General features: G+C 37.7%; 1 protein-coding gene and 1 long non-coding RNA gene across 9 annotated transcripts in view; one reads left to right on the plus strand and one right to left on the minus strand.

The window, feature by feature from the left end:
• The window catches only part of MAPRE2 (microtubule associated protein RP/EB family member 2), a 130,260-nt gene that overhangs the window by 96,171 nt on the left and 18,263 nt on the right, over window positions 1-15,826 (plus strand). For all 7 annotated transcript variants that reach the window (XM_016153963.2, XM_016153960.2, XM_016153959.2 and 4 more), the window contains 2 exons: window positions 1,264-1,409; window positions 4,389-4,602. In XM_016153963.2, coding sequence (XP_016009449.1) covers window positions 1,264-1,409; window positions 4,389-4,602 — 360 coding nt within the window. The remainder of the gene's footprint in view (window positions 1-1,263; window positions 1,410-4,388; window positions 4,603-15,826) is intronic.
• Window positions 7,074-15,826, minus strand: part of LOC107515295 — a 92,310-nt gene continuing 83,557 nt past the window's right edge. The window contains exons 3-4 of one of the 2 annotated variants that reach the window (XR_004953707.1): window positions 15,119-15,310; window positions 7,074-8,621 (exon numbers count right to left, since the gene is read on the minus strand). This is a non-coding gene — a long non-coding RNA (uncharacterized LOC107515295). Of the gene's footprint in view, window positions 8,622-13,508; window positions 15,311-15,826 lie in introns of those variants that run through there. The other variant, XR_001597982.2, reaches the window with a different exon arrangement.

Below are 15,826 nucleotides of genomic sequence, written 5' to 3' on the forward strand. Positions count from 1 at the left end.
GATTCTGCAAGACATACTTATCGTGGCCTGTGTTTCATCAGTTTATGCTCTTGCCTATAAGTAAGTTGCCCCGCCATGTCCTGTTCTAGCAGAGCTTAGATCCCTGATACTTGGTTCCCTCTTATCTTGGATTCCCATCTCAGTAAAGGGTGTTCGGCGTCTATCTGACATGAGACCAAGTGGGTTCTTCCCATGTAAAGTCAAGTCGCCTGAGTGGAATGAAAGGTTTCTCACAGAAACCTTGATACCACAGGGTGAAAGGAGCCCATCGTGTTCCAGAAGGCCTGTCATTGGTGAATTATAGACACAGACCACGAGATCTTTAGGGGCTAAAAAGGAAAAGAGAACACAGAAATGGCCACATATTCCCCTTCTTGGCACCCAATTGCTTTTCCTCTGGCTTTCCTCTGGCTTTGAATTTCTTCTTCTGAATGCCTTTAGCCTTTAAAGATACGAATCAGTGAAGGATCTGGCTAGGATTTTCTAGTTGAAATTGTCATGACTAAGAGTTCTTCATTAAAATAATTGAAGACTTGCTAATAAACTCTTTTCTATGACCATTTCCTCAGGGGACTCGTTGAACATTTCTGTTATTTTTATTTCTCGGCCATAAACAGCATGACTCTAAACTTCTATAAGTTTCAGAGTCTCCATGTCTTCATCCTTCATGTTAATATAGGAACCCCATTGCTCTGGACTAGAATAAAATTGGTTTACAACTGTTTTTTGGAATTAGATGGCTTAGTTAGAGTTTCACCTAAACCATTTTATAAGACGGGGGAAAATAGCATATGTGCATTTTTTGAGCTACACATTTCATGAGAACTTTAGTAGCTTCCTCATGTATAAATTTTCTGCTATTTTTGTCTTACGTTTGATGACTTGGAGCAAGTAGCAGCTAAATGGAAGGCAAAAAAAAATACATTCTTTTTTTTTTTTTTCCTGATAGAACCTAAGAAGAGTTGGTTTACCCTAATTTCCATGTCATTAAAATGTAAGGTTGTGTTCATTGTTCGTGGAACCTGGCGATGCTCTTGTGCACACATCAGTAGCACAAAGGTGAGGAAGGGGCAGTGGGAGAAGCTGCTGCCTTGAGGCTCTGCCCCTTCCCTCCCACACCAGCCCCGGTGGGCAAGGAGGTTGTGAGGAGCGGGGCACACGTGGCCATGGGGGCTCGGAGTGATGACGGCTGCTTCCTGCCTAGCAGTCCTCCTTCGTACCTGAGGACAGACTCACGCTCGTACTTTTCTTGTCTCTTTCCAGGAGCAGCCTATTGTCAGTTCATGGACATGCTCTTTCCAGGCTGCATTAGTTTGAAGAAAGTAAAATTTCAAGCAAAATTGGAGCATGAGTATATTCACAATTTTAAACTTCTGCAAGCATCATTTAAGCGAATGAATGTCGATAAGGTAGGACACTAACTTATACCTCCATAAAATGCATTTTCTTTCTTTAAAATTGTTTTTGTGCAGGAATGCAAAAATCCAAAAGAATAATGTCAATGGGATATGTCTTGGTATCTCAACAGTAGGTTGGGGTCTGCACATAGCATAAGGCATCAAGCTAAACTTCCCGTATTTGTGTGAGGTTTTTATTTAAGGAGATTCCTAACTGTAACCATTAGACTAAAAACCCTGTAAGAAGAATTACAAATGTTAAAACATTATTCTGTTTTAGCATTGCAAATGACAAATTTTTATGTTTGCCAGATGCCACTTTGGTTCTTTGTATACTTCGTTCTCTTAGAGGAACAGCATGTTACAGTGAAAGTACAATGGGTTTGAATCTCAGTAAGTTATTTAAATTCTTTGAGTCCGAGTTTTCCCATCTGTAAAATAGAACTAAAACCCCCTTCCCTGTGGTTATGAAGTTAAAGTGAGAAATGCATGTAAAAATAAATGTCCAGCACAGTCCATACACTCAGATTCTGTCAGTGTCTATCAATTGTCCTTTTTATCCCTTTGAATTTTATAATTTTGTCTTAGAGTGATACAAGTGGAATTAGACTGGAGTCCTTTCCATCCCCCTCCTCCATAAAGTACTGTTGCTAAAGTCCATTCAATTTTCATGTTTCCTGCTGTTCAAATACATATTTAATTCATATTATTTCTTTAGGATCTATCTCTTATAGGGAGTAGGTTTGGAAAAAAATATTTTGAATAAAGGGAAGAAATAAACTAGAAGGGGAGAAATGGAAAACTTTTCTTTGCATGAATAGCAATAAACAGGCTATGGAAATAAATCTTGGGTTATTAAGAGTGAGGGGTTAAAGAAAAAAAATTGGTAAGCTGTATATGTTTTTAATGCAATTAATATCTTCCTAAGTCAAAATGTTCTTATCAAAATAGTATTAAATTCTTGGTTTCTTGTTTTCTCAGAATTTTTTTTTGAAAACATATTCTATTTACCATCATAAACTTTCAAATTATTTTCAACTTTATGTCCTTTGCTGTAGTGACTTTCCAGTTAGCCACTTCAAAACCAGAGCTGTACAAGTTCTCCTTGCTTATTAGCAGCCTCGCTTATGTCTTTTTCATTCATTTCTCAATGCATGCTTCTGGACTGAAAAGAAACGCCCATTCATATGTTTATTGATGGAATTTTGCTTCTATAACAAAACAGGGGGCTCCATATCTCTCCAGAAGTATCCATACACACAGTGGATGAGCCTTTGTGAAGAATATTGCAGATAAAATTCTTGTAGTGGAGGGAGATGGGCCTTGATGACCTTTGTTGGCCTCTCTCACTTAATATGCTATGGTCCTACCCAAAGGTCTTTGGATAGAGACAGTGGTCCCTGTTCATGTTTATCACGGCCTGACAGCACGTGGGAAGCTTCTGTACGAAGACTTGCTTGCCACCTCACATTTTGAATTTATGCCCTTAGAACTTTCATTTTGATAGGAATGCAAAATTAAATCAGAAGACATGAAAATATTTAAGTAGTACAGTGAAGAGTCGGGTAAGTGCACATGCGGAAGGAATTCAGTTGGCCAGCCTTCCCTGAAGCTCGGGAGGAGCAAGAGGAGAAGAGGTTTCAGCACCCCAGTCTCCACTGCTGGCAGAGTCTTCACGAAAGATGTGGTCTCCTCCAAAAGTTTGCTTCTCTTTTATTTTGTTCCGTACTTGACTTAGTTTCAATTGTAGCTGCATAAAAAACATTTTAGGAATTGTACTGCTAATGTTATGTTTTCATGGATGACCTAAAATGCTTTGGTTGCTTTTTTTCTTTCGAGTTGTCATTGGTATTTGAGGTCTGTCTTCTTTTTTTAAGTGGTCCCAATGACCCATTTTAGGATATCAATGGTACGTAGCGCGTGAAGTGGCAACACCTTGATGAAAATTTAATTTATAGTTTCCATTTATATCATTATATAGTGAAGCCACAGTTTTTGAGCACTGAGTTTCTGTCTGAATCTCACGCTCATACACACATATACACACTCGCATACACGTGATCTGACTGACTGACTCCCTCACGATAGCTCTCGTGGCTCACATTCGTGTAAGCATTCCAACCCAAAGATGAAGAGGTAAGGATCTGATGATGGTGCTTTTTGGGTAGCTAGGTACCATTCCATTTTCCTTCCAAAATAGCTGCCCACTAAATTAAAGCTAAGCAGTCACACCACATATTTTTCTGTCCTAATTCTGAAGAGTCCTGTAAGACTTCTAAAAGGAATACTGACTGGCCCTTTAGGTTGCCAATACAAAAGAAAAAGCTGAGGTTCATCTCAGAAGTTGAGGTGAACACCGTGTACCTCCTCCTCCAGAGTACCTCCCGTGACTCCCCTAATCAGCCTCCATTTCTCTTCCTCTCCCCACCCCAGCACATTAGCTGTGCTTCTGTGTAGCCCATGAGTTACTGGGCCCTGTATTGTGGTTAGTTGTTTTGGTTCTCTCTACATTGTACATAAGCTCTATGAAAGCTCATTTTGTTTCATAAGAACCATTGGGTTGGTACATGTTTTCATTGATTTGAGTCATTCATTCTCACTTTGTGGTAGCAAGTGTTACAAAGAAATAAGGAAAACCCAGCAATCTTGAAACAGACAACCCAGGCCCATGTTTTTTGGGAAGATGCTTTGGTAATAAACATACAATAGAGAGGTTCAGCCCTCTATTGACAGCTAAGGGTATTCCTTGTTTTGTCTGGCTTGTTCAGAAGTATCAAATATTTTAAAAGAACCAGCTACATTTTCATTCTTATTTAATATAATGAAAAATTATATGAATTCTAGAATACAGCTGGCTAAGAACCTGGGGGAGAGACCAGTAGTCATGAATTGCAGACATGCAGGAAATAGTTATATTTAGGGAACACTTCAGTTGTATTAAATCCAAACAAACCTGAGGTTCGTGACTCTCACGGCAACTTTATATTGCAGGTAATTCCAGTGGAGAAGCTAGTGAAAGGGCGTTTCCAGGACAACCTGGATTTTATTCAGTGGTTTAAGAAGTTCTATGATGCTAACTACGATGGAAAGGAGTATGATCCTGTAGAAGCACGACAAGGGCAAGATGCAATCCCTCCCCCCGACCCCGGCGAACAGATCTTCAACCTGCCCAAAAAGTCGCACCATGCAAACTCTCCCACAGCAGGTATTGTAACAGTGAAATCAGAGTCACTTTCATTTCAGAAGATGACTCAGGCCTTCCTGTGCTTAATCGATTCTTCCCAGCAGTCAGCATTTTAATGCCTCTGGATGATTTTTATTCTTTGACCACAGTTATCTTCCTAGCAATGACCTTTCTATGATAAGTCTAACAATCCTTATTTAACTATTTAATAAAACAGGGCTATTCACTTTAAGTAAGTCACAGAAGCAATATGTTAAAATAATACTTCAAGGGCATATTTCGTTTTCCTTGTATTTTTTCCTGAGAAATTTAAAGTATGTTTAGATTTTGACTAAAATATTTTTACTGCTTAATTGCTGGCAGTAAAGAATGCATTTACATGTGGATCATCATCTATAAACCTTCAAAGGAAACTCATGAACTCTATATTCTCTCTCTTACAAGAAGCAGTGCCAATTTTTGTGATGATATTCAGTAAGACTTCATTTATTCAGCTTTGTCCAAAAGAGAAGTCATAGAGGATAAAGTTGTCTAAACTTTCATAGATAAAAACCTTTCTAAAATATACTATGAATATCTTTGCCATAAAAAAAAAACAGACTTCACCAAATAGAGGGTATTCTTATAAAATTAAGGTCACTATTATAAACAGCAGTTGTAGTACTGGACAGTTAAAAAAGGAAATCCTCAGAAACCATTTGTTTCTATCCCAAAAACCAGTGTTCACACTTGTTAAATCAGCAACCTTAAATTTGTAAATAATACAAATTCCTTATTTATGCCCAACCTCCAATAAGAATGGCTAGAAATGGTTATGAGAGTACTAATATTAAACAATGCATGCACATGTTCAGAATCCAAAGAAATGTAGCCTAGAGGTAGACATTGTGGGTCTTCCATATACCCATGTAATTGAAGCTGGAGGTGAGTCCCGAGTGAGAAGGGGAGAGAGAGTGCCTGGAGGAACTCCGAACACTAATATTTGGGTAGAAGAGGCAGGGCTTGCATAGGAGCAGGGAAGATGCCAGAAAGATGGAAGAAAATGAGGGAATGACGAGTCAGGGAAGCGGAAGGGAGCAGAATGGTCAACAGCATCTAAATCTACCAAGGAATCAAGTAAAAGGAGGACTGGGAGAGTCTGTTGGGGTGCTCATTCTGGGGGTCACTCAGTGGAATGATGATGGGATCAGGAGTGGGTTGAGGAATTGGAGGAAGGAAATGGAGACAGCATAAAAATCCAACTTTGAAGCAATAGTGTGAATGAACTTTTGTAAAATAAACTAAGTACAGATCTTTGAGAATATATACAATTAAGGGGCAAGAGGACAAAGAGGAAGCAGAGAAAAAAATGAACATCGGGGGAAAACCAGGAAAGCTCAGCATCAGCGAACAAACAGTAGGAAATTTCTAGAGCGAGGAATCACCAACAGTGCTGAATATTAATTGTGTAGAGATCAAAGAGGATGAGGCTTGAAAATAGGCCAAAGAAATATGACTCCTAGGAGGTGATTAATAATCCTTCAGAGAATTGGTCTGTTAAAATGCTGAGTGTATACACCAATATTGCAGTGACTTAACAAGGACATGACATGACAAGTGTGAAAATGATTTGGTAATAATAGATTCCTCCTTCACCATACATGTCAGGAACATTGAGAAAAATAAAAAAGTTTTGTTGATATTGGAAAAGAGCTGACTACTAGTAGCTTTAGGAAGTAAGAGTGGAAGGAGAATGGTATTGTCCTTGATCTGTTTTTGTTTGCTTTTAGGACAAGGCACAACAGGCAGGTCTGTAAGATGAGAGAAAGGTCCATGGAGAAGGAATAATAGATAATAGGAAAAGGTGGGAAAATTGGTGGTGCATGACCCTGAAGCTATAAGGGAAAAATAAGGTAAATGGAAGAGATGCATAGAGGAGAGGGAATATTTACCTTTTCAGAACAGAAGCACTGGAGAGAGGTTGGGTAAAAATTAAGCCACAAGGAGTTGGGGGAACAGAAATTTATGGTGATTCAAATTGGCCTTCAACTTTTGTTAGAAACTTTTATTAGTCTAGGAGCTCGGAAAGAGAAAATCCCCAGAGTTGGGGATTTGGCAGACAGCCGGGAGTGGGAGGACAAGCAGGTGAGAAAACCAAGGCTGCCTAGTGTTTCTCATCCTCAGATTCTTTTTCTATAGCTGTTAATGATGTAGAGGTTCATCTTAAGACTCAGCTGCCACTTTTTCAGGTTTTTAATAGTGGAATTGGACAGGCCTCAGAATATTTTTCTTCCCCAATCATAATGTGTCCTTAAATTGGCACCAACCCTTCCACTCCCTCAAACAGAGCTGTCATTACACTGCCTTGGCCTCGTTTTCTAGGAGTTCCCTCATCTGTCTCTCACAAAAGCTACGGAGAAACTTGTACCATTTTAATAGGAAGAATGTCCAAGAACCTGAAAGAGAAACTCTCGGGTGACAAAGCTCAGAAAACACAGTAAAGTCAACAGATGATAAATTTAGTTTTTAATGTTCCAGAAGGTAGTAATTCCTGAGATGTTTGTTTCCAGTACTTTGACCATGTTTACCTAATTGGTCTTAATCAGGGAGAAAGGATATTTTCAGAAGTCAAGCCAGTCGTACCTTTTTACAAAAAATATGTTCTGACTCTTGGACATTCTGGAGTAGACAAACTACAATGTGGAAAAAATTACAGCAAGTATACATAACATGCAGAACATTGTTTTAAAAACTATAATGGGAGAGAGGCTTCTTTAAGTTTAGTAAGATCTCATTTTTCTAGAGGTTATATATATCCAACTCTTGGGAATACAGTCAAGAAAATGCAAGCCAGAATGTCTCCTCAGTCAGAATAGGTGTTGTAAAACCTGAGCTATAAATTCATATACTTTACGTGTGAGAGTTCCTAGGATATCATCCAAAGGGTCTCTTTGCTCTTCTTAATTTAAACATAATTATAACAAACATGGGGATAAAGTACATTATGTTTTGGAGAAAGGAGTACACTAATATCAATAGAAAGTACAAGCATCAGTAAAAGAAGAGCCAAAAAACTTAACCAAAACCTTACTGAACAGCCCGGACGCCTGAGACTTTTATTACAGAATCTAATAGCTCCACCCTGCTCAGTAGCCCTCACAGTCTGTATGACACCAGCATGCGCTCATTGATACCCTCAGGAGTTTCCTTCCAATTCTTAAGCTTCTGTTTAATTTTCTATATTATCATCTCCCCCATGAACTTCCTTATATCCTCTAAATGATGCTCCCTTCCTCTGCTCTGAAAGCATTCAAGGCCATCCTCTTCATACCAAGTCTGACTTTGTCCATCCAAAATTTAAGAGAAATGAAAGTGTTTGGTGAGGTGAGGGTCAGCTGACTGGGAAGTTCACTTCTCTACATCGCAGTTATCTCACAGTGATGCCGAGTCAGTAGCATTCAGGGTTGATTTCTGTTCCCACCTCTAGGCTCGGTTATTTCTTCATCTGCATTAGTGGAAATAAGCAATGTCTGGTGTAATCAAAAACAGGAAATGAGATGGTCTTTGTTTTTCGCTTTAGCTTTGGAATACTTGATTCATTTTGCAGTGGATTTTTCTCTTCCCAAATATTTCCTTAGACTAATATTAAAATTAACTTGCATGTCCAGACAACAATAAGAGGAGTAAGTAGACGCTCCAGAGCATCTTGTGGCAAAGGGGCCATGTTAGAGTGGGAAAACTGACCACGGAATGGATTATCCATATGTTGATAATTAAGAAAGGACTGTCTGGCAAGAAAAAAATTGTTTGCTTGTGAATAAAATGGATGCACTTCACATATTTGGTGCATTCCTTTTTTGTGAGAATGTGCTGGATTTTTTTTTTTTTTTGCCATTTCAGTACAAACACAAAATGTTTTCCTGTGGATTCAGAGAAACTGTAGAGCCCATTGGAGTCTGTGTGTAGTTGGGTGACTTACCTGGACTATAGCAGGCTTCACCATTAGCAGAGGTTGTCACCTAAGGGTGGATGGCTGTCTGGCAAGTCATCTTATCTTCTCTCTACATTTTGAAGAATTATATCTTGAGTTACTTTTGATCTACTAATGAGGAGTGTGTATTAAAATACACATTTTCATAATGATAGATATCTATTAAGTGCATATATCATCATGAGTCATGATGTTTGTAAATTTATTGCTATGAGCCATATCTGCAATTCGAGATAGCTGTTTTGTATGTATGAGCACTTTCTAAACTTAAAAGGAAATTTGAAGTTGAAGTTCCTATAGCAACCACAGCTTAGATACATTATGAATTCACATATATTAATGTATTTAAATCAAACTCCCATATACAAATATAGTGTGATGAATTTAGAGTTGCTATGGAAATTGAGTCTAAGCGTTCTCTTTTCCTTAGAGACTTCAGTGTTCTAGACTTAAAATCAAATTAATAGAAATACCAGAAAAATGGTTACAAAAAAGCAATCAAAGGAATATAATAGATTAAGGTATTTGAACAATCATAATTAAATCCCTAAATGTAAATTTAAAGAATCCTAAAAGTGTTTTTCAAAAACAATATTGAATGTGTGAATACTCTCTCTCGCTCGATTATCTTTAATTTGGGGTACTCTAAGGCTGTTCTTACAATCTTAATGAAGTGACTTTATCGATTTATTCGTTTAGCAGTATGCAATTTGTTGAGCTCCTGTAATCAAAGTAAGCATCGCCTGTCACCTGCTATGGGGAAAGAAGTGTTGCTTTTACTTCCCCAAAACAATTGTTTTACTTCTTAGGAGAGGCAGTGAAATGTTACAGTTTATAGTGGTTTTTATCCTTGTTCTGATCTTGATAGTTATGACCCAGAATATGGTCTTTCTTGATCGATGTACTACATGTTCTTGAAAACAATATGTATTCTGCAATTGTTGGTTATATAGTGTTTTAGTAATTTCAATTAAATCTAGGTAATGGATAGTGTCATTCATGTCCTCTGTGTTTTTACTAATTTTTTTGTTCTGACAATTGCTGCGAAAAAGGTATTAGATTGTGGAATTGTCTGTTTCTTCCATAATTCTCTCAATTTTCATTTCCTGCATTTAGGGCTCTCTTATTAGGTTTATATGTATTTGTAATTGTTATGTCATCTTGATGAAACAACCTTTGTATTTGATGATGTTTTTCTCTTTATCATTGGTAATACTCTTTGTCTTGAAATTTATTTTATCTGATTTAATATAGCCACTCCAACTTTCTTATGCTCACTGCTATGATAGGTTAAATTTTCACCTATCTTTGTCTTTATATTTCAAGTATGTCTCTTATACACAGCATATAATTGAGTCTTGCATTTTTATTCATTCTGATAATCTCTGAACACTGGAATATCTAGTCCATTACAACTTAGCATAATTATTGATTTGGTTGGATTTAGATCAACGATATTATCATTTGTTTTCTGCTTATCCCTTCTTATTTTTTTGTTTCTCCGTTTCTCCTTTCCTGTTGTCTTTTGAATTTAAAAATATTTTTAGCACTCCATATTAATTTATCTGTTGCCTTTTTAAGTGTACCTCTGCATTAATTTTTTTAGTGGCCGCTATAAGGATTACAATATATTTTTTAACTTTTCACAGTGTACTTAAAAGTAATATGTTGCTTCATATAAAATGTAGGACCCTGGCAGCCATTCCCCCATCCTTTGTTATAGTTGGCATATATATTACATCTACATACATTATAAACTCCACAAGAAAATGTTAAAACTTTTGTTTTAAACCGATACTGTCCAATACAATGGCTCTTGAGCACTTGAAATGTGCTTATTCTACATTAAAATGTCTGTATATATAATGTATGTTGACTTTAGAAGACTTGGTGTGAAAAAAGAACATAAAACAATAATTTTTATATTGATTATATGTAGAAAATATGCTTTGTGTATATTTTGCATATATTAAAGTTAATGTCTTAAAAAAAATTTTTCATGTTGCTACTAGAAAATTTTAAATTCCATGGTTTACATTATGTTTCTACTAGGCAGTGCTGCTTTAAACAGTCATAAGTATTTTTTACAGAAAGAGAAAAAATGATTTTTCATATTTCTATCATTTCCAGTGTTCTTTATTCATTCCTGAACATCTGCGTTCCCTGCTGGTTTCATTTGTCTTCAGACTGAAGAATATTGTTTAGCATTTCTTGTAGAGCAGGTTCAATGGCAACAAATTCTTTGAGTTTTTTTCCCCCACTGTAAATGTCTTTATTTCACCTTCATTCGTAAAGAATATTTCCCCAGATAAAGAATTCAAGCTGATCTTTTCTTTCTTTCTTTAAGCACTTTGAAAATGTTATTCCACTGTCTGTGGCCTCCAAAAATAAGAAGTGTGTGTTCATTCTAACCATTCTTCCCCTGTATGTAATATATTGTTTTTCTCTGGGAGCAGTCAAGGTTCTCTCTTTATCTTTTGTTTTTAGCAGAGTAGCTATGATATGCCTAATCATGGTTCTTTCTCTTCAAATGTATCTTGTTTTGGAGTTTATTGAATGTCTTAAATCTGTAGTTTATGTCACTTACCATATTTAGGAGGTTTTCAGCCATTATCTTTTCAAATATTTTTTCACTTCCATTCTCTATTTTATCCTTCTGGGACTCCATTTATCCATATGTTAGAGCTTTTGAAATTATCCCATAGTCCCCTGAGGTACTTTTCTAGTATTCTCTCTCTTCTTTAGATTAATATATTTATTAATATATCTTCAAGTTTACCCTCCTTTTCCTCCATCATCTCCATGCTACTATTGAGCTTTTTTTAAAACTTCAACTATCGTATTTTTTTCAGTATAAAATTTCCATTTTTTTGTCTGCCGAGAGTGCCGACCTTTTCATTTATTATGAGCATACTTTACTTCACTGAACATAGTTATGATAGCTGCTTTAAAATTGTCTGCTAATTCTACCATTCTGACCATCTCAGAGTTGTCATCTGTTGATTATCTTTTCCTTTGAGAGTATATCACATTTTCTTGGCGCTTCATATGTTGAGTAATTTTGGATTGTATCCCAGACATTGTGATGTCATGTTGTGGAGACTGGATTTTGTTATATTGCTCTTAAGAGTGTTGACGTTCATGATTTAACAGGCACTTAACTCAATTAGGGTCCAAGTAAAAAGTATGAAAGAAGTTAAATTCCACTCATGGGGCCCTAATCTTGGCCTCAGGCCTGTGTCTTTATGTAGGACTTCCTTTTCCTTGTTATTGTCAAGATGTAAGTTTTCATTCGCTTTTCAAGAAACTCTACTCTTTAAACACAAATGTTAGTCTCACCCCAAAGTCATTATTTATTCTAAGAAATGCATTTTCCCACATCTTCTCTTTAGAATAGTACAGTCCGTAATGGCGTCTGACTTCCTAGAGCCCTGTTGTCCCCCTTCATGGTCTCCCTATCAAGATGTGTCATGCCTGTTTATTCTTAAAACTTTCCAGTGTGTACCTGCTTGATACTGCTATCTCACAGTCCCCAGCCACCTAACCACATCCTGCACTATCCTCATGCCTACTTAGTTCAAGGACCAAATGTTAATTTTAAGAGATCATGCAGTATCAACTCAAAACAAGAAAGAGATGCATTTTTCTTATCAGTCCCAAAGTTAGTAAGACTTCTTTTCAAATAGATGTTAGCACTTCTCATTATTATGTGAACAGTGGTATGTATCTTTTACCCAATTCCTGCCCTATATCTACATTGCATCCCCTTGGTCTGTTTATATTAAGAAATCACCTCATTGCTAAGGTGCATACACCAGTTAATGGCTGCTCTCTTAGCTACATTTAGAACTGCAAAAAATAGAGAGAAACACTTATAATGTCACAATTAAATCCTTAGAGGACATCCTCTACTTCCTGGAAGGAGAGGGATATTGGTGGTTTTGTTCCTCCAGTTACATTGCTAGATATTGGGATACTTTTCTCCTTAAAGAATGATTAAAGCTGCATTTCTCTACTTTTAATAAAAAAAAAATAAAAAAAAAAAAAAACAGCATGAAATACGAGAAGTGCTCCACCTTGCCAGGATGCTGAATATCTTCGAGTCTGGAATATTGGTCACAGACAGAAGCACCGAGTCATGGAGAATTCAGAGGCTTCAGCAGGACTCTGTTGGCAATGTCTGTGGACGAGCCCTGCATTTTTCATTTCCATCCTAATTCGTTCGCTTATTGAGACAGCATCCTTGACAAATTATTTACTAATTCAATTTGTAATTTTTAATGATTTTGCCTTTTTAAAATGAAGTATGTCATAGTTTTCTTTAAAACTAGGATGTTTTCAAAGCTTAAGAGAGTAAAACCTCAAAACTGTTGTGGCGCTAGGACCATTTAACTCTTTAAATCTAGTATGAATAGAATTTTTCATGAACGTTAAGGAAAAGGAAAACATTTAAAATGTAGGACTCATCAAATATAGAGGGAGTTAGCAAATATTTACTGAGAACATACTAAGTGCCAGCTGTCATTCTGAGCACTAATATGTGCGACTGCAGTTTAGCCTCACAGCAATCCTAAATGGTAGATAGTATCATTACCCCTATTTTAGACTTGAGGAAACTGAGGCACAGAGAGGTTCAGTAACTTGCCAGGGTCACACCTTAGAAGTAGGGGACACAAGATTTGAAGCTGTGATTCCAGAGTTCATACTCTTTCGAACTCTACCCTTAACCATGGTATTAGATTGCCTCTCTCAAATATCATGGAAATGGTCTTGTTTTACATTCTTATCTCCTCCCCACACTATACTGAACCACAGTAAATTTTCACAAACCAAATTCAAATTGCATAGTGTACGGGGGACATAAAAGGCTCTGCAGTGTATAAAGGCTTAAAACAGAACACATGCTGTTCTCTTTGGATAGCATTTATTTTTTTTAAATAGTAATAATTTTCAAGAGTTCAAAAACATCCCCATTCATCCTTGCAACAGGCTCTTGGGTGAGAGTTACTGTTTTATCCACATTCATAAATGCAGGAACTGTAAAGCCACTGGTACCAGGCCTCTTATCAGCTCCAGAGCAGAAATGTGTATAAAGCCCAGAATACTGAGCCCTAGGTTAGCAGGGTTACTAATCTTTAATTTCCTAATCCTTCAATTAAAATAATTCTCTGAGTAGATGGTCTTCAGAGTGAAGAATAAGCCCCTCTGACAAAACTGGCAAGTATTCAAGCTTGCCTTCCTCTGTCCCCTCACACAGGACTTTGCGGAAGAGGGTCGGTGGCCTTCACCATTGTCCCACCTGCACCTGGGAAGCAAACCATTCTTGCCCTTGTTTAAACAGTATTGGGTCCTTTCATAACCAGCACTTGGTCATTCTTATACAGCTGCTCCCTTTATATGTTGAAATATTAATTAGCTAAATCCCACATGTTGTTCTGATGAATGATTGTTTCTCTTTCCATAGGTACAATAATTTGGTGTTTGACTTCTCAGCCTCACAATAAAACTTGTCTCCCTCAAAGGCAGTGACTTAGCATGTATTCTGTTTCCATAAGCAGAATATCACAGATCACCAGTGAACCTATTTTTCTTTATTGTTAGTGACTTTCTTGTCACTTGGTATGCTGGGTGGGAATAGAAAACAGTTTTGACTTGAATTTTCTAGACTCCCTTTGAATTGGGTGAACTGAACTATCAACCAGTTCTGTCTTGTTCAGTCAGTCATTGTTTCCCCATTGCCTGATACATAGGCATTTCCTGTTTAGTATTTGTTGAATTGATTTAAATTGAATCACCGTGGTGTCCATTTGGATCAAGGGAAATGTAGTACTTTAGCCAACACATGGCTGGTTTTGAAGTTCTCACCAATCATCTCCATCACCTGAGGAGCCGCTTATACTGTAACTTAGAAAATAGCATGGTGCACTACAGGATCTCAGAAAGTATTTTTTAAACGATTCCTATTTATTAGATTCCTTACCCTTTTTGTGAGAGCTTTACTTGAATTCTCATTTAGTCTTTCAACAAATGTTTTTAAGGTTTTATAGAAACAGGGTGATTCAAGAAAGTTACAGCCTAGTGAGGAAACCCAAAAATAAATTAGACAATAACAATAAAGTGAGGTGAGGGCTGTCAGAGTGTGTAGGAAGACCACCTGAGTTGATCTCGTGTCTTCTAGAAAGGTTTCTTGGGGAAAAAAATGAGGTGTGACCAAGACATAAAGAATGAGTAGAAGTTAGCCAGGCAAAGGGTATGGAAAAGAGCACTGCAAGAAGAAAGAACAGAGTGTGGAAGTCGGGAGAGAATGTGCTGTATTAAGTGAAGTGCATTTTGTTCTGCACGAACAATGGTAAGAGTGGCTGCAGAGGTGAGCAGGGCCCTCGCATAACGGGTTAAGAGGTTGTATTCACGTTCTGTTGCTGCAAAAACAATTACTACAAATTTAGCAGCTTAAAACATCACAGATGTATTGTCGACAGCTTCTAAAGTCCAGGCACAGCTTAGCTATTTTCTCACCGGGATGCAATCCAGGTATCTGCTGGAGCTGCGGTCTAATCAGAGGCTCACCTAGGGAAAGCTCCCTTGGGTTGTTGGCAGTTTTCTTGAGGCTGCAGGATTGAGGCTTCCGTTTCTTACTGGCAGCTGCTCTCTGTTTCTAGAAGCTGCCTGCAGTTCTTTGCCATGTGCATTTTTCCAGCATGGGGGCTTACTACACGGGAGCTTCTTCAAGGCTAGTAGGGGAGAGTCCCTCCAGTGTGTCTGCAAGCAAAACAGCCATATTTATAGTACCGTAATTATAGATGTGCCATCCCATCACCTTTGTCATATTCTGTTGGTCGAAAGCAAGTCACAGGTCCCACCCACACTCTTGGGGAGGGGACCACACAAATATGGGAGCACCAGGAGGTAGAGATCATTATATGTGTGTGGGGACACACTGGATCTGTCAGTCACAGAGGTTGACACTTTAAAATGGGGGGACTATGGGAAGTCATTGAAAGGTGTTAAGCACAGGTCTGTTCTGTGGTGCAGTGAACACGTAGAAGGGGTACAGTTATAATCCAGAGGACTAGCTAAGAAGCTGCTGCAGCAAACCATGTGGGAGAGGAGGGTGGCCTAAACAAAGATCGTGGCCATGTGGGATTTTAGAGACTTTAAGGAGACACAATCAACAGAATGTGATGATTGGATATGAGAAGTGAAGGAGAGAGTGGAAGCTTAGGATAAATGATTAATAAACAGATTTCTGGCTTGGTGGTTGGTCAGTGGAAGCAG

Source organism: Rousettus aegyptiacus, unplaced genomic scaffold (genome assembly GCF_014176215.1).
Source record: "Rousettus aegyptiacus isolate mRouAeg1 unplaced genomic scaffold, mRouAeg1.p scaffold_m13_p_12, whole genome shotgun sequence".
Taxonomy (NCBI): Eukaryota; Metazoa; Chordata; class Mammalia; order Chiroptera; family Pteropodidae; genus Rousettus; species Rousettus aegyptiacus.